Source organism: Notamacropus eugenii, chromosome 1 (genome assembly GCF_028372415.1).
Source record: "Notamacropus eugenii isolate mMacEug1 chromosome 1, mMacEug1.pri_v2, whole genome shotgun sequence".
NCBI classification, from domain to species: domain Eukaryota; kingdom Metazoa; phylum Chordata; class Mammalia; order Diprotodontia; family Macropodidae; genus Notamacropus; species Notamacropus eugenii.
In genome coordinates, this window is record NC_092872.1 from 312483651 (window position 1) to 312505663 (window position 22013).

At 39.1% G+C, this 22013-nt stretch overlaps 2 protein-coding genes across 5 annotated transcripts in view; one reads left to right on the forward strand and one right to left on the reverse strand.

Moving 5' to 3' along the window:
* Positions 1–22013, reverse strand: part of ARG2 (arginase 2) — a 42100-nt gene that overhangs the window by 6048 nt on the left and 14039 nt on the right. The window contains exons 3-4 of the mRNA XM_072629527.1: positions 3680–3857; positions 41–200 (exon numbers count right to left, since the gene is read on the reverse strand). Coding sequence (XP_072485628.1) covers positions 41–200; positions 3680–3857 — 338 coding nt within the window. The remainder of the gene's footprint in view (positions 1–40; positions 201–3679; positions 3858–22013) is intronic.
* Positions 194–18979, forward strand: LOC140517896 (uncharacterized). Of its 4 annotated transcripts, none has more exons than XM_072629524.1 (3): positions 194–2124; positions 5241–9785; positions 13512–18979. In XM_072629524.1, exon 3 carries the CDS (start codon positions 17544–17546, stop codon positions 18642–18644), a length of 1101 nt encoding a protein of 366 aa, XP_072485625.1. In that variant the 5' UTR covers positions 194–2124; positions 5241–9785; positions 13512–17543; the 3' UTR covers positions 18645–18979. The 4 variants fall into 4 exon arrangements, with proteins under 4 accessions (XP_072485625.1, XP_072485627.1, XP_072485626.1 ...); XM_072629526.1 differs by having other exon boundaries at positions 7281–9785; XM_072629525.1 differs by lacking the exon at positions 194–2124 and having other exon boundaries at positions 3852–5368; positions 7281–9785.

The window sequence follows — 22013 nt, forward strand, 5'->3', positions numbered from 1 at the left end:
TCAACATTCAACACTCTGGTAACCAGTTCAACCCACTGACCTTGTCCTGCAGTTCTCTGAGAAGGAAGGAGACTGGCTGTCCATGCAGACTCCCAGATGAAGTGGTAAGGGGTGTGTTGATGTCAGCATGAGCATCAACCCAGATAACACCTAAGTCTGGACAGTGCTGGACATGGCCACTGATGGAACCAATTGCCAGACTGCAAAGAAGAAATACAGTAAACATCATAGTAAATGCCTCTAAATCTCAGTGTGGACTTTATGGTGTGTGTTCGTTTGTTGCCAAAGAAGACCATGCCATCAGAGAAATGATGACATGACTTGCACTTGACTTTGTTTTAAGTAAGGGAGAGCTGTGCAGTCACCAGCCTCACTGCTCCTCCAGAGCCATCTGAATCCAGGGTCCAGATAGATACTCATCAGGATGACTGGAGATGGCCCAGGATGAGGCAGTTGGAGTTAAGTGACTTGCCCAAGGTCACACAGCTAGGGAGTGTCAAGTGTCTGAGGTGAGATTTGAACTCAGGTCCTCCTGACTCCTGCACTGGTGCTCTATCCACTGCACCATCTAGCTGCCCCTAGTCTGTACTTTAGACAAAAATTGTAAACTGATGAGGTTGGGTTTGGATAATGCAGAACAAGTGATGCAAAGGAGTACTGTAGTGATTGACACGTGATAGTTATGAACCAGAACCCCTTAACAGGTCAGGAGTGTATCACACGGGCTTATATTAGGAGTGATACAGTCTGGTGCAGAGTGAAGTAAGTGGATCCAAGAAAACAGCACATACAATGATTAAAACAATGTAAATGGGAAGATCAAGACAAGCCAAAGTGAATGTTGCAGATATGTAAAGGGAACAAGAAGAGATAAGAAGCTGCCCCTCACCGCTTCATTTGCAGAGATAGGAGGTCCACAGTTGACGTATGTACTACATAAATGTTCATACTTTTTCTATGATTGGTTTTGCTAACTTTTTCCCCCCTTTCTTTAAAGAATAATTCTTGTCATATGGGATGACTCTCTAAGAGAGGGAAAAATAATGCAGAAATTTTGGTAATGGAAAAAAATCAATAAAATTTTATTTTTTATAAGTGATATAGGTGTTCACTCACTGTATAACTAAATAGAATCCATGTTTGTGTTTGTATGTATATATGTGATAGTCATGTGATACTTTGCAGGGTGCCTTAAGCAGTAGATTTAAAGTATCAAACATTTGTTAATTTAGGAAATTCAAATATTTGAAGCATACAGCTTTTTTAAATAAGATAAAAATAAAACACCCTAGACTATCCTAGAAGTTCAAAAAGAACAAAAGTTTTGCTTATTTTTCTTTTCTTACAAAAGAAAAATATTGAGAAAATTACTGATTTTTTTAGAAGGCATCAAAATGAAAACATTCTTTAAAAAAATAAAGATGATAAAAATTAGTACTCATTACTAAAGCCACCAATTTTTTTAAAAATTAATTTAAAAAACCTTATTTTGTGACATTTTACATTGGATTTACATGTTATCCAGATACCAAAAGGTATTCCTCATGCTTATTCCTTTCAATGTTCAGTGTTTCATTGTTTCCTGGATGTAATGAAAACCCTGGAAAAATGACCTGTCCACCAACTTGGAAAAAGAGAGAACAGTTCACTAGTAGTTGGGTCCAGTCTGTAGGATCACAATCGGTGAGATTCATCACCTTTAAACCCAAGTGATGAACCATGAGCTCAAAGAACTGCATGTAAAGCATTCAGTTCTTTGAGGGTAGAAACTAATCTTTTCATCTCAACCTTTCCTTTCTCCTCAGCTTAGCTCATTACCTCATACAAAGCAGGGTTTGAATACCCATTGGTTGAATTTAAAGCATTTTAGGTAAGTAGAACATAAGATCTGTCATTTATAATAAACAGTATATAAAAATATATGTAATGTCTACTATAATGTAAAGATAAATGTTAGCCAAGCTCATGAACTGGAATAAACAATCTTGGTTTGATGATGAAATATGTCCCTCAGTATACAGGTGTGAAATGTGACAGGTGGAAGAGCTGGACTTCTTGGCTGCTAAGATATTTTGTACACTGTAAAAAGTGATGTAAAGAACAAAGAGAAATACATTTTATAAGGTGAGTAAAGGAATATAAAGTAAACATAATCAGAAAATAGCTCCAGTGATGTGAAGGAAAACAGCCTTGAGAGAAGACCAATAGTGAAACTCAGAAGTGCTTATTTTCAGACATGACCAATGTGTTGACTTCTTTTCTAGAAGACATTTGTTCAAGTATGCTTTCTAGGGTGTATGTGGAAATCCGTGGTAATTGAGAGTGATAGACACAGAAGGAAGATTTTTTTGGGAAAAGGATGGTTGGGGGCAGGGTATGTTAAAGGCAAGTGGTGGTGATGATGTCAGTGTCAAAGCAAAAGGTAACAAAATTTAAGGAGGGGGGTGGCAAGGTAACCAAGCCCCTTCCTTACCTCTTTCCCCACCAAAGCTTTTTCTTACCTGCTGCTATCAAGTTATCAATTTGAGACTCATCTTATTTTTTGTCCCCCTTCCCCTTTCCTCCTACCCCCAACTCCCCTGGCTTGCCTGGGATAGATGACAAATGGAGAATGTTAAAGAATTCATGAAGTAGTCTTAATTACCACTGCAATACAGGTAGCTAGCAGAAGGACAGTATAAAAGCACAGGGTGGAGGTTATCTACAGATTGAAGTTGATTGACTGGGAGTTGATTGAAAAGACAGTGACAACTGCCCACTGAACACGGCACTGAGCTGTAAGGTAGGATTCTTAACTTCTAGTTGCTTCATCACTGCCTCAATATTCTATGTATGTTTGGATTTTCCAGTTAGAAATTCAACAAATTCCATTAACTTCAACAAGCACTTTAAGCATTCACCACACTCCAGCCTATCAAGCCCCACTTTGACCTTTGAAGCCTACCTGTCTTCTCTCAGACTCCAACCCACAGACCTCTTCCTTTTCTAAAGCCCTACTTTGGAATTACATCTTGACTTTTATGTATGAGTGTGAATTCATCCTACAGGATTCCTTGAATCTAATCCCAAACCTTTCATTTCTCACTGCCAAGCACTATTCTTAGCGAGTGGGTGCACAGTAAATAGTGGCTAACTGATGAATAAGAATACTAACAACCACCTCTCAAAGAAAGGCCTAAACTTCAAAGGACTGACCTTCAAAACTCAGCAGAAGCACCAATGATGTAGGGTGGACAGTTGCACTTACCTCCTTTCCAGTGTGAAAGCACACCGAACTAAGGCATCAGTTATATTAACATTAATATTATTATAATGCTCTAGAAGTTTTTGATCTCAAATTAATCTAAGACCTAGTCAGTCTTCCTTAATAGAAGACTTGGTCAGTTCTCAGTTTCCTAACCCTCAGTCTAAAATGGGGAGAATCTCTAGGCCTTACAGCCTTAAGATTCTATGACTTCACTTAGAAACTACTTTTATTTTATCTTTATACAATTAAAACATATAAATAGTAAGAATTATAATGTAAAGCATATAAATTATAAAGATATATTATCTCATTTAATCTCCACAGCAACCCTGCAAGATAGTTTATTCCTCATAAGAAAGCTGACAAATAAGTATTTTGCCCGAAGTCACATGTATGGAGGGGACTAAAGTGACACCCCTACATCCCATTCACCTGTGGTCTCCTCCCACAGTGAGGCAGCGGTGACCAGAAGACACAGCCCTGCTAACTGCCTCCGCCAGCTCCTGGTTGGCAAGACCCACGGAGCGAGGGTTCACAACTAGATTGTTGTAGAGCTCATCGTTGGTCACGGGGGTGAAACTCAGATCTCCCACATCATTTACTTGACAACCTGAGAGCCAAACAAAGTGGGGAAAGGAACAAGATTAACAGTGCATTCTCCACTGACATTTCTAAATGTTAGGGTCAGAAAAACAAAAATTACCATTCCTGTATTGTACTGCATTTCCAGAGTTTTTTCCCATAGAACTACAAAGAAATTGAAAGACCTGACTCTACCATGAGCCTGAGGCTCAGTTTTCTCAGCTGTAAAATGAGAAAGTTGTACTAGATTTCTAAGGTAATGTCATGTGATCTCTATCTTCTAGGTAGGGACTGGTAAGCTAAAGTGAGTTTCTAAATAGGAGAATGCTGCTTGTAAACAATGTTTTAAGATTTAATCCGTTAAGATTGACAGTGTACATGAAACTTTGTCTTTTAAAAGGAATATATATTATGTTCTACCTAGCTCTTTTTCAAGAGAGATGAAAGATCATTTCAATCTTTGGGAGTGATAATGAAAGGTCAGTTGTTGCTGAGATAATGGGAGGAGTATTTGCATTTTATACACCTTTCTCCTTTTAACCTAGGAAGCTGTTCCTTTATCTTTGAGTATTTCAAAGGTCACCTTATACTTCACTTACAAATCCTGACAAGACAAACTGACTTTCACACCTGCAAATTACTACTTTCCCTTCCTTAAAAGGGCCATTTATACATGTTAACCACACAAGCTACAGTCTTAAGTTCAAAACCAACAAGTTCAGCCTGAAAGCCATTTCTACTTTGATGCAGCATAGTATTTGCAAAAGAATGAATATGATTTCTCCATAGAAAGAAGGCAAATTGTTGACACAAACATCAGCAATTGATTGCAGTGGCATTTTTTAATTCTAAGTATGTAAAACACTTGTTTTCTAGGGTTGCTCCTTTTCCTCCCAAATAATAAACCCAAACCTCTCTTCAAGATTTAAGATCTACAACTATGTGTACTCTAAGAAAGAAATGGCCCCCTGATAGAAAGGTTGGGGATATGACCCTATCAACTGTTAGGGCTGAAGAGAGGATTTTGTCCAGTGATCTATTTATTAAGGTCCTACTGTGAGCTGCATACCAGGGAAACTGAAGTACTGTCCCTAGCTTTGTGGCATCATTCTAGTAGGAGGATAAGACAAATGTGTAACTATAAGACAATGATGCATTAAGTGTATTAGCAATCGGAAAACAAGTTATTACGTCAGGGAATTTTAAGGAGAAAGGACATATCACAGAAGGCCAAGAGGAGGCAGCATCTAAACTAGGCATAAAAGGATGGGTGCAAATTAAATTGCAAAGGGAACAAAGAAGGGGGAAAGGACTGAGTGAAATCAGGTTAAGTGAAGACCCCTCAGGTATGAATTCCCCAAAACCCCCACCCTTCCTGCCAAAGCTAAAATAACTAAGTATCTCTCCTTAGGCAAGTAAAATGGTCCAGGATGGAGGAGAACCACCAAAGTTCCAGTCACTCGACCTGGTATCCCCCCAGTCCCCCTTCACCACTCCTTTAATGCCACATCAGCATTCTTCCCTTAAGTTCCATATCAGGTAACAAAAATCCTCATTGGTGAGCAACAATCCTTTCAGTGTTTTTTGTTTCTGGGGTAGATTCCTGCACTTCGACTATACATCTGGATTCCCAGCCAATGGGAAGAGAGGCTAGTCGGCGTTAGGGACTATATAATATTGCACTCCACTCCACTCCACTCGGGTGCTCCCTTGCTGACACTGGCCATGGTCTCACAGGAAGTGCCCCTTTTCATGAGATTGTAATAAATTCCATTTTGCCTTCTACCTTGAGAAGCCTCTGAGTTTAATTTGAGTAAGGGTCATTGTATCCCACAGAGTTCTGGGGGCTCATCCCGGGACTATTCCCCTTTGTGAGGGGTCTCCCAGACCATTAACAAGGACCAGGCGCCAACCGAGGTTTTCTCGGAGGTCCTTGAAATTGGATTCTGATCAGGTAATCACCTGACGAGAGGAACTCAGGAGGTCAAAAAAAAAAAGACTCCAGAGCAAGGACAGGACTGATTCTGGCCAGGAAGAGCTGCCAGAATATTGGTCATGTGAGTTGTGATTGTAAAGTGTTTAACATAAGGATGAGTATATGTTAGATGCAACATTACACAATTTTTAAATTCGGAGTTTGTTATTTATGTAGATTGGGGTTTTAAAAGTATGTAATAGAAATTTGAAACTTAGATTTGGTTATAAATAAGCAGTGAAAATGCTGATGTTTGCTATATAATGGTAGATTTAAGCTAGGAGGGGACTCCAGTGTAGACAGTTATGGTTAAGATGTGGAGGAACTGGATAATCTGAGTAATGGGACTGAGATTTGGAGAGAAAAAAGTTTTGATTGAAAATGGGTGAGTTTCAAATGGTTTCAGTAAGTAGTGAGGGTGTGAGGAAGTATTTTAAGAAGACAGAAAAATCATGTAACTTGATTTGATAATTAATAGCTCAATTAAACTTGAGATGACTATCTGATTCGGGTGATAGAGTTCACCCATATGGTGGTAAGGAGATGAATTACTGTGCAAAGTGACATGGAAATGCATTCAGCTGAATAGGTTAATGGCTTATTTTAAGTTTTAAGTAAACTTAAATAGTTTATTTTAGGAATTGTATTGTTAAATTAATGATGAATTGGTTTAAAAAGCTGTTATAAATTCTACATAAGAGTTTCTGTGTTGTAGAATTCCTATTGAGAAAATAAGGAAAAAATACATATACATTTTTATATATGGGTATGATTTTCAAGTCTGTTCCATCTAAGGATATATTAAGTATGTTAAAAGTTTATTTCTGCTGTTAAGAAAGAAGTTTTACCTAAAATTGTTTTTGCTATGAATCAAGCACTTACAAAAGTATGTTTGCAAAGGGAAGCTTATGAGCAAATATGCAAAGGCCTTGGTTTTAGATCTTGTAATTTTGGCCATTTAGGTTCATGAGGGTTTTGTGATAAATTATAAACTGTTCTTAAAAGAGTTAGAGATTTGTTGTATGAAGACAATTTGGGGAAAATAATTTCAGTCTTAAGTTTCTTAGAGGCAGGTAACCTCTGGTAATATTTTGCATTGATGGAAAAGTTAAATGTTTCTGTTTTAATATAAATTCATTTCATGAACATAAGTTGAAGTTAGTGTTTGAACTTATATGTGTAGCCCATTCTTTTAGATTGAGTGAGGTTAGAAAGGTATAGAGAAGGTTGGGAAACAGATTGAAATCTATTAGAGCAATAACTTAAGGTTTTAATGGTAAATTTAATTTTATAATTGTTATTTAATCAGAACTAGAACATGTATAGAAAGGCATGTAAGCCACTTAAGACTTGCCTCAAAAGATGTTCCTTAGCCAATGTGAAATTATAGTCATATCTGGAACTGATTATTGGAGCTTGCTATTTTATGATTTTATGGGACTATTAATTGACTGTTATTTCTGAATCTAACTCCAGGAATGGGTAGCAAGAAAGGTGGTCTGAGCCAGATCCATGATGCCAGTAAGCCTGTGAGATGCTGGTATGAACTGCAAAAAGGTGATCTCGTGGGAAGGTTGAGAGAGCAGCTGTTCAGCCTGGGCTGAGGTAGGATTCTCTTGACTCAATTTCCCCACTGACACTTGGCAGACTTTTAAGCCTGGCTGAATGCCGGCTGACAGTCAACTCCTGCCTGGAACTGGCATGAAGTAAGTTAGTTAGTTAGTTAGTTAGGGAGATGTTGTTTCCCTGAAATGTCCCTACCCTTAGTGGCAATTTCCTACAATCAAAAGTTTTCTAAGCTTAATACCAGATCCATTAAACAATAAATTGTTGGTAGGGAAACATCTGAGTTCAAGTCCAAAAATTAAGCTATAAGGCTTAGTACTTTAGACCAACAACAATAAGTTAGGTTCCTTTAATTCTTATTAATAGTGTAGAGACAAATTTGGTCAAGGGCTTGTGAGGTTAGCATACATAGTTATTATTTTTGTCTCAGTTGGTTAATGTTATAAGAAAAATGGTTTGTGATCTATATTGTAAGTGCTTTAAAAGAAGTATCACATGACCAGAAGTTGGAATTGTTTTATGAGGTGATACTGTGTTAAAAATGATTATTTATTGTATTTATGTAAGTATTGGAGCCTGTTATTGACTCCTTAGTGAAATCTCATCTTCTTGATGGGGGAAATGAATAGTAAATTAATGTAATGTATAAAAATTGGGTTCTAATGTGAATTTCTTAAACATGACAATTGTCCAAAGTTCTAGTTTTGATTTTGTAAAAGTGATAAGTCTATAAAGCTTAGAAATGGTCATGTAAAATGGTATTAAGGTCAGTTTTGTAGGAGTGGACATCTGGATTTCTACAAGAAGATAAAGGGAGGAAGATGCTGAGATGCTGTGCTGAAGACAGCTTGAATGAGCATCCAGACCAGGAAATTGCATCAGATGATGTTCCTCCCTAGACTGCTGTATGAGATGGGACCTCTGAATGGATAATTCATCTAACTTTGTATTTTAAGTCTTTGTATTTGTACTTATGAAAGGACCCTGCCCCCTTGTAATTTGTCAATGTATTAGTCAACTTTGCTCCCTTCCCATATTCATATAAAGGGAAGACAGATGAAAGGAAGAATTCATAGGGGAGAGAATGTGAGGAGGTATTTATTGGATTTAGGTGTGGAAACAGGAATTTTAATGAAGAAAAAAGGGAGTTTGTGGAAAACTAAATCTCTCCACCTGCTGTATGAAAATAGATGACAATGGAAAGGCAGTAAAAGAAATCACTAGGAATATTAGAAAACTGGCTCATGTTCCAGTTCAGACTTGGACATTATCATTTAACACTTCTTGGTGGTCCTGGTTCAGAGATAGCTGGTGGAAACGGCTATTATGGTTTGGGCTCATTACCATCAGTGGAGTTATACTCCTCCCAGTTTGTCTCCCTTGCATGATACAACTAATAACCAGACTAGTACAAGATTCCCTTTCAAAGATGATTAGGCCAGAAACTGAAGCTGAAGGGTCAGTTAGACTCATGGTCCTAAAGAGCCAAGGCTGGACACCAACTGAAGATAGTGAGAAGATAGGGAGGATGATTTAGCAGAGACAGCCTTCCGAGAGTAGTGTGAGGGGTCTTCAGAGGGGCAAAAATAAGAGGAGGGATTGAGTGAAATCAGGTTAAGTGAAGACCCCTCAGGCATAAATTTCCCAAAACCCTCACTCTTCCTGCCAAAGCTAAAATAAGTATCCCACTTAGGCAAATAAAAAGGTTCCAGGATGGAGGAGAACCACCAAAGTTCCAGTCACTCAACCTGGTGTATACCTCTGCCACTTCACTTCCCCTTCACCACTCCTTTAATGCCACATCAGCATTCTTCCCTTAAGTTCCATATCTGGTAACAAAAACCCTCATTAGTGAGCAACAATCCTTTCCATGTTGGGGTAGATTCCTGCACTTAGACTGTACACCTGGATTCCCAGCCAATGGGAAGAAAGGCTAGTGGGCTTCGGCATTAGGGACTATATAATGTTGCACTTCACTGCACTCAGGTGCACTCCCTTGCTGACACTGCCCATGGTCTCGCGGGAAGTGCCCCTTCTCATGAGATTGTAATAAATTCCATTTTGCCTTCTACCTTGAGAAGCCTCTGAGTTTAATTTGAGTAAGGGTTACTGTATCCCACACTGAACTTAACAGTATTGGGCTAAAGGAAGAGAAGAAACTTGTCTAATTTGGTTGAGGTGTAGAGGATATGGGGAGGAGCAACAGGCAGGGTGGGGAAGGCTGGGTGGTGCCAGGCAGGGAGGATGCATTCATCAAGGAAGCAAGAGGGAGCCACTGACATTTTGTTTTGGTTTTTGCCTGAGGCCTGATATAACCATATGGCACAAGGAAAATTATTCTGGCAGCAGTATGAAAAAAATAGAGAAGAGAATGAAGGTGTTGGGACCTGTTGGGAGACTACTGCAATGGTGCAGGTAGGTGGTAACCAGCACTGAAATTTAGAAGTGGGAATAAAGAGAAAGGGATGAATGTAATGGCTCTTCAACACACAATTGGTAGGGCTTGTTCAGTTGTTTTCAGTAGTGTCCAATTCTTCACAATTCCATTTAGGGTTTTCTTTGCAAAGATACCAGAGTGGCTTGCCATTTTCTTCTCCAGCTCATTTTACAGATGAGGAAACTGAGACAGTTAAGTGACTTGCTCAAGGTCATACAGCTAGTATCTGAGACTGGATTTGAACCCGGGCTTTCCTGACTCCAGGCTCAGTGCCCTAGATGTTACACCATGTAGCAGACACAATTGGAGAGGAGAGGTGAAAGAATTACTCGGAATACCATTGTTCCATAAGAAATGATGAGCAGGTGGACCTCAGAAAAACCTGGAAAGACTTGAATGAACTGATGCTGAGTGAAGTGAGCAGAACCAGGAGAAGACTGTACACAGTGACAGCAACATTGTGTGAGGACCAATTTTAACAGACTTGGCTCTTCTCAGCAATGCAATAATCTAACACAATTCTAAGAGACTCATGATGGAAAATGCTATCCACATCCAGAGAAAGAACTATGGAGTCTGAATGCAGATCAAAGCATATTATTTTTTCTCCTTTTTTTTCTTTCTCATCGTTTCTCCCTATTCTGATTCTGGTTCTGATTCTTTCACAATATAACTAATGTGGTAATATGGTTAAATTGATTGTACATCTATAGTCTATAGCAGATTGCATATTGTCTTGGGGAGGGGAAAAATTTAGAACTCAAAATCTTATAAAAGTGAATGTTGAAAACTAAAAATAAATATTTTTTTTTAAAGAAAGAGGATTATAGCCAACCCATATAATCCCCAAATCCTAAACATGAAGCCAAAAGAGAACAGGGCTTAAAGAGAAAGATAAGCTCACAATTTTGGATTTATTAAAGTCCTTGAGGGAAATCATTCTATCCCTTATATACTGTTGGTAGTTAAAGATTAGGCCTGGAGCACAGAAGTCAAGATTAGAGAAAAAGATTTCAGAGTGTCCCGCATAGAAGTGGCATTTAATTTCATAGGAGTGAATGTGATTGTTGAAGGAGAAAAACCAGGCTGTTCTAGTTGAAAGTAAAATGTGTTTGAAGCTGAGCAGGTAGGGGAAGATGAGTTCAAGATAAATTCTAGACATTAGGCCTGAAGCAGCCAGAGGAAGAGTTGCTCCACTGTGGTGATGGGCTTGTCATGCATGGGGAATCTAAGGAAACTAGGTTTTCACTAAGTGTGGTAGCTTTGGGATACAGAGAAGTTATTCATACCAACAGCCCAGGACAAGCCCAGTTACTGAATTTATGAGGACTGTTATTTCCCTCTGTACTTATTCCATCTCCAGTTACAGTGACCCACAAGTTCCTGGCAGCCTTATAACTTCTAGCACCCAACTCTGATCTTTTAGACCAACTAGAAGTTACTTCTGACCTTGATGGAAAGTAGTTGGGGACAGAAATACTTGAGAGGGAAAGGAATCAAAGTTTCCATTCACCTTGGTAATTCTCTAATTTTCAGGTTCAATAAAAATCCAGACAACCAATGATAAGCTTAAACTATATTAAATAATTAATTTTGAAGTCTCATTTGTTTAAGGAATTAATGAGCATAAAGTATCAAAAGCATTTTGTTTCTAAATGGTTGCACTTCTGATTTACTTTAAGGGAATGCTATAGCTTTCAAATTTTCAGTCACTACCAAGTAACTGGGTAAATTAAGAAAAGCATATTTTTCAGAGTAGCAAACAAGGAACTGAGTACAGAATTGAGAGCTGTTTAGTAGTCAACTTGCAAAGAAAAGTATTTGGAGAAAGTGGAGAAAGTGCAGGGGCAGGAGAGCTTCTAGTAAACAGAAACTTCTGTGTAGTCTATGGCTCTAGTTTATCGCTCGTCAACAATGATAAGCCCAGTGAATCTTGAGGAAAACCAAAAAACTAAGTGGGTATAGAAGGAAAGTGAATCAGGGCACAAGGCTCCCAATTCTCTCTTTCCACTTCAAATAATGATACCTAGTGTCTGTCTTACCTAGACAATGATACCTTACCTTGCTGAAAAGAAGGGCTGGACAGGGCAGGCAGAATGCATAGTTGCCCATTTCCTTTTCTGGCTCCCCAAAAGCCTGCCAGCTGAGATTGCTCCAGGAATCATATACTATTATTTAATGGGTCCCCTCAGGGCCTCTAATCCAAATTCAGTCCTATTCCCCACCTCCTACATCTTACCTAAACATGTTTGCTCAAAAAGGAGGGGAAATGGCTTAATAAACAAATATACTTATTTCTTTATGTTAATATGTAAAGTTGATCATCCACTCCAGGTGTTTCTTTGTTGCTTCATTCCATCTCCCTCCCCAAGCGATTATAGACTCGAATTGGCCTCTAAAACTACCCCTTTTTGCACATCTTTTAAGACTATGGATCACCAGAACTTATTCCCAATTTTTAAGAAACACAAAGAAGGATCCCAGTTCAATCAGTCAACATTTATCAGATATCTACTAGTGAGTCAGACTTTGTGCTAGGAAAACAAAAAGAGGCAAAAGGCCATGCCTTCAAGGAGTTTACAATCTATTATGGGAAAGTACATGCAAATATATACAGAACAGGCTATATTCAAGATAAATAGTTAATGATTAACATAGGGAAGGCACTAGAATTAAGAAGGGCTGGGAGAAGTTTCCAGTAAAAGATGGGATTTTAAGTGAGACTTAAAGGAAGCTATGGAGACCAGCAGGGCCTAGCAAAGTAGGGAGAGCATTCCAGGTGTGGGGAACAGCCAGAAAAAAAGATTAGAGCCTAAAGATAGAGTGTCTTGTTCTTGGAATAGCCAGGCACTGGATCTTACCCATCAAGGAGTAAGATATAAGAAGATTGAAAAGGGCTAGGTTATGAAGGGCTTTGAATGCCACACAGAGCATTTTGTATTTGATCATGGAGGCAACAGGGAGTTACTGAAGTTTATTGAGGGGGTGGGTAATGTGACATGGTAGGACTGAAACTTTAGGAAAATTGTTTTAGTGGCTGAATAAACGCTGAATTGCAGTGGGAAGAGACTTGAGGCAGGTATACTCTGCCTATAGCAGGCTATAGCAGTTACAGTTGTTAAGACTTAAAAAAAGGTTCCCTCTAGTGCTAGTCAGGCATTTAAAAGATACAGAACTGTGCAACATTTCCAGTAAGCAAATACATAGCTAATTACAAATAGAAATTCTCTGACTGGCTGTGTTTTTGAGCAAGCAATAGGGACAACTGCCCTAGAAAAACTGCAAAAAAATCCTATCAAAGTTGCAGCTGAAATAGCTGATGAGCAACAAGGCTGAAATGTTAGATTGGGACTTAACTAAGAATATATTGTGTTAATCCAAATTACTCACAAAGTTGGCTGAACTTTCCTTTTCACCCCACACAATCTGAATTAGTTTAATAAATACCTTCTGAAAGACAGTAAATTGTTATAAATGCTACATAAAGTAATTTGCTACCACTAAAACAAACGTGTGTGTGTGTGTGTGTGTGTGTGTGTGTGTGTATTTTCTATGTAGTAAGGTAATACTCCTTTAAAATGTACAGATTTCAGAGCCAAGTAGTTTAGAGTGCTCAGAAACTTATTATTGGCCTGAATAAGCCAAGCTTAGCAAGTAAATAAATCAGGTTACATTAACTGGGAATATTAATATTCTTTTCCCAGCAAAGACTCCCTAGAGCCTAGAGTTCCATGCTTCTCTCTATTTGGCTCCTATGTTGCCTCAATCTACCAGGAATGAAAAACTATTGCTTTTGGCCATGAAGATGCTGGACTAAGGTTATGGTTCAACAGGCAGCACGCTGAGCCTGGAGGCAAAGGCTTCACCTCCTGACTCTGTCCGCTCTGGGACACAGGGAAAGCCTCTTCACCTTCTGGACCTCAGTTTCCTCATCTATAAAATGGAGAATTTGGACTTGGTATGACCCTGGTCTTTGGGACTTTATAAAGAGAGGAGATGCCATGTTCACATGCTGGCTGTATACACCTTGTGTTAAATAAGGGGAGTGCAGAGTAGGGGGGATAAAAAGCTGAGTGGGAGGACCTGGACTCAAGTCTCACCTACCATCCATACTGGTCTTGGGACTTTGGGCAAGTCACCTAACTCTTCAGTGCTCCAAGCCTCTGGAAGTGCAAAGAAGGAGCTGACCTGCACCTGTAGAGGGAGTTTCCTCATCTGACAGCAGCTATAGTCCTATAACAGTGAAATTACTGGTCCAAACCTAACTTATCTATATATAAATTCAAATTGCATAGGATCTGAATGCATTGTTGTGTTTGTCCTTCATTTTTGAAGAGGAATATGACATCAGGGAAATGATGATATGACTTGCAGCTGACTGATTTGAGTGAGGGAGGGCTGTGCAAGGTCACCAGCCTCACTTCTCCTCCAGAGCCATGTGGGTCCAGTGGCCAAATATGCATCAGGATGACTGGAGATGGCCCAGGATGCAATGAGAGATCCTGCCCATTTTAGGCTAAGGCCTTTTCAGAATCTCACTTTGAGTGAGTTAATTCCCATTCAGTGAACAGGCATGCGTATGACTAGAGAGAAATAAAGATAAACAGATTAATGCTAGTAGCAGCTTATGCTGTAAGATGATCTTCAGGTAGAAAAAAAATAAACTCCAAAGCAAAAGAATCAAAGCATGGTCAAGATTTGATAATGATATCAACTAGTATTTACATAGTGCTAAAGGTCTGTAAAGTGCTTTACATATATTCTCCTTTGATCCTAACAACAATCCTCTGAGGTGGGTATAATTACTCCTGTTTTTAAAGATAAGGAAATTGAGTAGACAGTAATGAAGAGGCTTGCCCAGGGTCCCACAGCTAGTCAAGTATCTAAGGTAGAATTGCAAGTCAGATCTTCCTAATTCCAAATCAAGCACCTTAAGTCTTTTCTGTAACTTAGTTCAGTGGAGTTACAGGCCACAGCTGGATGAGTACTTCCTAATCCGATGGTTTTTCTAAGAGGGCTTATAGCTCTCAGCACCTTCTTTTCCTGGCCTAATTGCAGCCTTTTCCCATGTAAACCACTGCTGCTGACCTATGTACTATCAACCAAGTATTTATTAAGCTCCTATGTGCCAAAACCTAGAGAATTACAAAGAACAAATTAATCTTCCAGGAGTTTATATGTTAATGGTAGAAAAAAAAAATACACATCTAGGTATATGAAAAGACAAAGAAAGCAGATGGAGGCAGGGGTCGGGGTGGGTAGGGGCACAGACCAAGAAAGGCTTTTGAGTTGAGGGAGTCTTTTAAAAAGGAATTCCACATAATGAGTAAGTGCAGCCACTATAAGTGCAAGGAGATTAGAAATGAAACCAAGAGGCCTGCAAGTGGCTGGAAATGGCTGAGAAGGGGTCGGAGTTTGAAATGATGTGTAGAGCTATAAATGTCAAACCTCCAGAGGACTTTGTATTTTATCCTAAAGGTGAGAGGAGTTTGAGTGTTGGGGTGACAGGCTCAGACCTGTTCTTTTGAAAGATCATTTTGAAGCTGGGTGGAGACAGGGAAACCTTTTAGAAGTTATTGTAATAGTACAGGCCAGATGTGATGGAGACCTTAACTAGGATGTGTGGAAAAACAGGTATGTATATGAGAAATTTTTAATAAGGAATTCAAAAAGTGGGATCTGGAGAGAGAGTGAGTTCACTTTTGAACATAAGTTTAAGATACTTTAGGACATCAAGTTTAAAATAGTATATCCATCCCATGGCCAGTAGGCAGTCAGAAATTAAATTTGAGAAAAGCAGTTGCAGTTGAGTAAGTTGGAATTTAAATTGTATAGATTTTAGAAGACATTAAGTTTAAAAAAATTATCACAACTTTTTTTAATGCACAAAAGACAAGAAAATAGACAAGCTTTAAAGTTTTTTCATTTATTTTCAGTAACTTAGGTAGCATGTATATACTGCAGTGGATAGAGCTTATACTCAGGAGGACCCAAATTCAAATATGATCTACTCACTACATAACCCCTGGGCAAGTCACTTAACTGCTGTCTGCCTTCTACAGGCAGATTTCTGGAGGATCAAATGAAACAATATGCATAAAGTACACAATTCCTGGCACATAGTAGGCTTGTTTCCCTCCTCTTTAGTATGTATGATGTTATGTAACAGATTTAAGGTTTTGTGTATAATTCTCTGTTCTATTTTGCATATGGAAATATTCATTTTTTTTGATGCTTAAAAATACAAACTTTAAAAGACAAGAGAAAGGACTTGAAGATAATGCATATAGACATTTAGCTTTTTCAAGGAGTTTGAATGAGAAAGGGAGTAGACCCAGGACAATGTTTGTGGGAACAGCAGGCTCCGGAGAGGATTTAAGGAATGGGAATGCTTTGCTGGCCATCTTTGTAGGCAGCGGGTAGGGAGGATGATAGTAGAGACAAAAAGAAGGTGGTTAAAAGCAAAGGGATAGAATACAAGAGTGCACGGCCTTAGCAAGGAAAAGGGCCCCTTCTGAGAACTGAATGGCACTAGAATTCTTTGATGAAATGCAAATCAATTACTTCGTAGAGATAATAGAGACCACAAAATTTAGAGCAAAAGGATAATTTAGACCAGGGCTTCTGAGTGAGGGTCCATGAATTTGGTTTCCTTTGTAATTCTATTTTATTTTAATCACTTAAAAACATTCTGAGACCAATTCTGTCTTTTAGAGATACAAATGAGAAATCCTGCCCAGAATTTTTGTAATAGAAAAGAACTGGAAATAAAGTGGGAAGACTTGTAAAAATTGATGCTACCAAAATAAATAGGAAATGACCACAATAATATAAAGGGAAACGCTGAAAGGGCTTAAAAAAAACTCTGATTAATGATCAATCATGACTCTAGGAGACTGATGATAGATCATGCTTCCAACTTCTTGGCAGAGAGTTAGTGTAGCAGGAAGCATGTATTTTCAGATATTACCACAGTGTTGCTTTCTTTTGCTTTGTTTGACTACACTTGTTATTTGGGAGGGTGTAGATCACTGGGATGAGACAATATTGTGTTAAAAGACAAACAAAAACAAGAAAGGACCGGAGGAGCCAAGATGGCGGAGTAGAAAGATACACATATGCTACCTCCTAACCCATAGCCCATAAAAATACCTGTAAAGAAGAACTTCCAACAAATTCTGGAGCAGCAGAAGCCACAGAACAACAGAGTGGAGGAGATTTCTGTTCCAGAGAGACCTGAAAAACTGACACGAAAGGTCCCTCGTGCCCCAGACCGGAGCAGAGCCCAGCCCTGCCTTGGCCACACAGCACCAAGAGGAGCAGATCCGAGCAGGCTTCAGGGACAGAATCTCCAGCGGCCGCACATGTCCCTCCACCCACAGGCGCCAAAGGTCAGTGAAAGGGTCTTTTCAGCTTGTCGAGAGGGGAGCAGGGTGTCTCCATAACTCAGGCCCCCTCAGGAGGCAGCAGCAGACAGAGGCTCCCAAAGCAGGCAGGAGCTCAGCTCCATTGTTGAAGGTCTCCACATAAACCCCCTGAGGGAACTGAGCCCCTTGTGGTGGCCCTGCCCCCACCCAAGCACCTGAACTTAATCTCACACTGAATAGCAGCCCCACCCAAAGCCCTGAGGCTGGGAAGCAGCATTTGAATCTCAGACCCCAAGCACTAGCTGGGCAGATCTGAAGGCAAGGTGGGTGTGGAGAGGAAACTCAGAAGTCAAATGATTGGCTGGGAAAATGCCCAGAAAAGGGAAAAAAAATAAGACCATAGAAGGTTACTTTCTTGGTGAACAGATATCTTCTCCCATCCTTTTGGATGAGGAAGAACAATGCTTACCATCAGGGAAAGACATAGAAGTCAAGGCTTCTGTATCCCAAACATCCAAAATAAATATTCAATGGGCTCAGGCCATGGAAGAGCTCAAAAAGGATTTTGAAAATCAAGTTAGAGAGGTGGAGGAAAAACTGGGAAGAGAAATGAGAGAGATGCAAGAAAAGCATGAAAAGCAGGTCAACACCTTGCTAAAGGAGACCCAAAAAAATGCTGAAGAAAATAACACCTTGAAAAATAGGCTAACTCAATTGGCAAAAGAGGTTCAAAAAGCCAGTGAGGAGAAGAATGCTTTCAAAAGCAGAATTAGCCAAATGGAAAAGGAGGTTCAAAAGCTCACTGAAGAAAATAGTTCTTTCAAAATTAGAATGGAACAGATGGAGGCTAATGACTTTATGAGAAACCAAGAAATCACAAAACAAAACCAAAAGAATGGAAAAATGGAAGATAATGTGAAATATCTCATTGGAAAAACAACTGACCTGGAAAATAGATCCAGGAGAGACAATTTAAAAATTATGGGACTGCCTGAAAGCCATGATCAAAAAAAGAGCCTAGACATCATCTTTCATGAAATTATGAAGGAAAACTGCCCTGATATTCTAGAACCAGAGGGCAAAATAAGTATTCAAGGAATCCACCGATCCCCTCCTGAAAGAGATCCAAAAAGAGAAACTCCTAGGAACATGGTGGCCAAATTCCAGAGTTCCCTGGTCAAGGAGAAAATATTGCGAGCAGCTAGAAAGAAACAATTCAAGTATTGTGGGAATACAATCAGGATAACACAAGATCTAGCAGCTTCTACATTAAGGGATCGAAGGGCATGGAATATGATATTCCAGAAGTCAAAGGAACTAGGACTAAAACCAAGAATCACCTACCCAGCAAAACTGAGTATAATACTTCAGGGGAAAAAATGGTCTTTCAACGAAATCAAGGACTTTCAAGCATTCTTGATGAAAAGACCAGAGCTGAAAAGAAAATTTGACTTTGAAACACAAGAATGAAGAGAAGCATGAAAAGGTAAACAGCAAAGAGAAGTCATAAGGGACTTACTAAAGTTGAACTGTTTACATTCCTACATGGAAAGACAATATTTGTAACTCTTGAAACTTTTTAGTATCAGGGTAGTTGGTGGGATTACACACACACACACACACACACACACACACACACACACACACAGCACAGAGTGAATTGAATAGGATGGGATCATATCTTAAAAATATGAAATTAAGTGGTAAGAGAGAAATATATTAGGAGGAGAAAGGGAGAAATGGAATGGGGCAGGTTATCTCTCATAAAAGAGGCAAATAAAAGACTTTTCAGTGGAGGTTTTCCCTCTTTTTCAGAGGGGAGGTGAGAGAAAAAACATGAAGCTTACTCTCATCACATTCAACTAAAGGAAGGAATAAAATGCACACTCATTTTGGTATGAAAACCTATCTTACAATACAGGAAAGTGGGGGAGAAGGGGATCAGCAGGGTGGGGGGGATGATGGAAGGGAGGGCCGTGGGAGGAGAGAGCAATTTGAAGTCAATACTCTTGGGGAGGGACAGGATCAAAAGAGAGAATAGAAGCAATGGGGGGCAGGATAGGATGCAGGGAAATATAGTTAATCTTATACAACACTACTATTATGGAAGTCATCTGCAAAACTACACAGATATGGCCTATATTGAATTGCTTGCCTTCCCAAAGGGAATGGGAGGGGAGGGAAGGAGGAAGAGAAGTTGGAACTCTAAGTTTTAGGAACAACTGTCGAGTACTGTTCTTGCTACTAGGAAATAAGAAATACAGGTAATGGGGTATAGAAAGTTATCTGGCCCTACAGGACAAAAGAGAAGATGGGGACAAGGGAAGGGAGGGATGATAGAAGAGAGGGGCAGATTGGTGATAGGGGCAATGAGAATGATCGGTGTTTTGGGGTGGGGTGGGGGGGACAAATGGGGAGAAAATTTGGAACCCAAAATGTTAAAAATTAAATAAATTAATTTAAAAAAATAACAAGAAAGGAGCACCAAATTAAAAAAAAAAAAGGAATTCTGCAAAGAAACTATGTGCCTTTATGGCAGGGTGGCAAAAATGCACTCAAAATGACAAAAATCACATTCTACAAATTTCCCCAAGGCTAGAATGAATAAGACAAAACAAAGAAAAATTGGTTCTGGATATATTACATCAATTTAAGTCACAGCCACATCAGGTCCTCGGTCTTTTTGGTTTCAACAACTTGATTTTGTCAGTGAAGATAACCACTCTGTGTTTCTTTTTGAGATATCAGAGGATGGGGAAGATAGGGAGACATTCCCTTGAAGGTATATAAGAACTGCCCAAGAACACTGTTACCTTCAGTTTGGGAAACCTAGAATAAAAATGGTTAAGAGGATACTGAAATCTCAAAAAGTGAAGGAATGATAAGAGAACTTAGCCTTCTTCAATGACCTTTTCATGCTTGAGATGACCAAGTCACTGAAGAACTTTACCACCAGAGGTCTTAAAGCTATGTTAGATGAACATTAGTTCTGAATATCATAGATGAGAACTGATACTTCAGGTTGGATTAGAAGATGTCTTTGATATCTTCAATTTAAGATTCCATTAATGTGGTGAAGCTGCTAGTCAACATAAATGTGTTGACTGCAGAGCAGAAATAATTGTCACAACCTGAACCCAATGAAGGACATGCTTCTGTTCAGGCTATTAGCTCTACCAACTTCAAAGGATCCTAGAATTGAGTTGAAAGACATGTAAGAAGGCATCGCACAAACAGGAAATAGCAACCTTAGTAGGCACAGGCAAGAGCTTCAGCCTCTGAGATGGAAGACAGGCTTGTTTCTTATCATAAGTCTATAATGCAGAGAAATGAAGACAAAGATAGGTCATAAATACACTGAGTGCTAGTCTAGAATCTATTTCTAATAACAGTCATTGAACATGTCATGAAGTAGATCTGTTACAAGGGTGGCTATTATCAACACTTGCTTAATTGATTTCAGGGAAGGATCTTTGTATGATTTGCAGGAGGAGTTAAAATTGTTCAGGTGATTGTTAGCAAGTATCAAGTCAGAACAAAAGGGTTATCTAAAATTTTTCTTAAAATGTAGGTGCCAATACACACTTTTTACTGAACCAAAGAATTAGACAAAATAAATGCTCACTGATTGGAAAATGGCTAAACAACCTGTGGGGTATGAATACAACAGAATATTACTATAAAAGAAGAAATAACGAACCTGAAAAATCAGAAAAGCAAGAGAAGACTTATATGAAATGTTGCAGAATAAAGCAAGTCAAACTAGTATGGAAAACAATATGCACAAAATGACAACAATGTAGACAGAAAGAATAGCAACAAAAACAAGTAACTGAATATGGTGTTGGTCCCAGAGACAGCAATAAGTCCTAGAAGATTTAAGATTTCATTGGTGTAGGAATTTCCCAGTGAGGAACTCCCTCTACCAAGGCAAGTTGGCACCTTTTCCGCATCTTTGTTTTAGAAAGAGGCCTAGAAAACTGTGAAGTTTAGGCAAGTTGAGTATCTTATTTGCAGAAGTGGGTACTATGGGTGTTACAGCATCAGATTCGGTTGGTATTAGTTAGTTTTGCTAAACTGCCTACCCTTCTCCCTCTCCTCCTGCCACTGCTTTTTATTCTTTGTAATGGAGGATGGCTCTCAGGAAAGGAGAAAATGAAGGTAATGTATATAGAGAACTGAGTCAAACTTACAAGAATACAAGTCATTCCCCAGGTGATAAATGGTCAAAGGATATGAACAGGCAGTTTTCAGAGGAAGAAATTAAACCTATCTATAGTCATATGAAAAAATGCTCTAAATCACTATTGATTAGAGAGATGCAAATCAAAACAACTCTGAGGTACCACATCACACCTATCACATTGGCTAACAGGACAAAACAGGAAGATGATAAATGTTGGAGAAGATGTGGGAGAGTTGGAACATATTCATTGTTGGTGGAGCTGTGAGCTGATTCAATCATTCTGGAAAGCAATTTGGAACTATGCCCAAAGGGCTACAAAAATGTGCATACCCTTTGACCCAGCAATATCGCTTCTAGGACTGTATCCCAAAGAGATCACAGAAATGGGAAAGGGTCCCACATGTACAAAAATACTTACAGCAGCACTCTTTGTGGTGGCCAAAAACTGGAAATCAAGAGTATGCCTATCAATTGAGGAATGGGTGAACAAGTTGTGGTATATGAATGTAATGGAATACTACTGTGCTGTAAGAAGTGATGAACAGGAAGAGGCCTGGAAGAGACTTATATGAACTGATGCTGAGTGAAAGGAGCAGAACCAGGGGAACTTTGTACACAGCCATAACCACAGTGTATGAAGAATTTTTCTGGTA

What these genes read in the sequence shown, in the direction of transcription:
- LOC140517896 (XM_072629524.1), top strand. Translation starts at nt 17,544, where the DNA reads ATGCCCAGAAAAGGGAAAAAAAATAAGACCATAGAAGGTTACTTTCTT.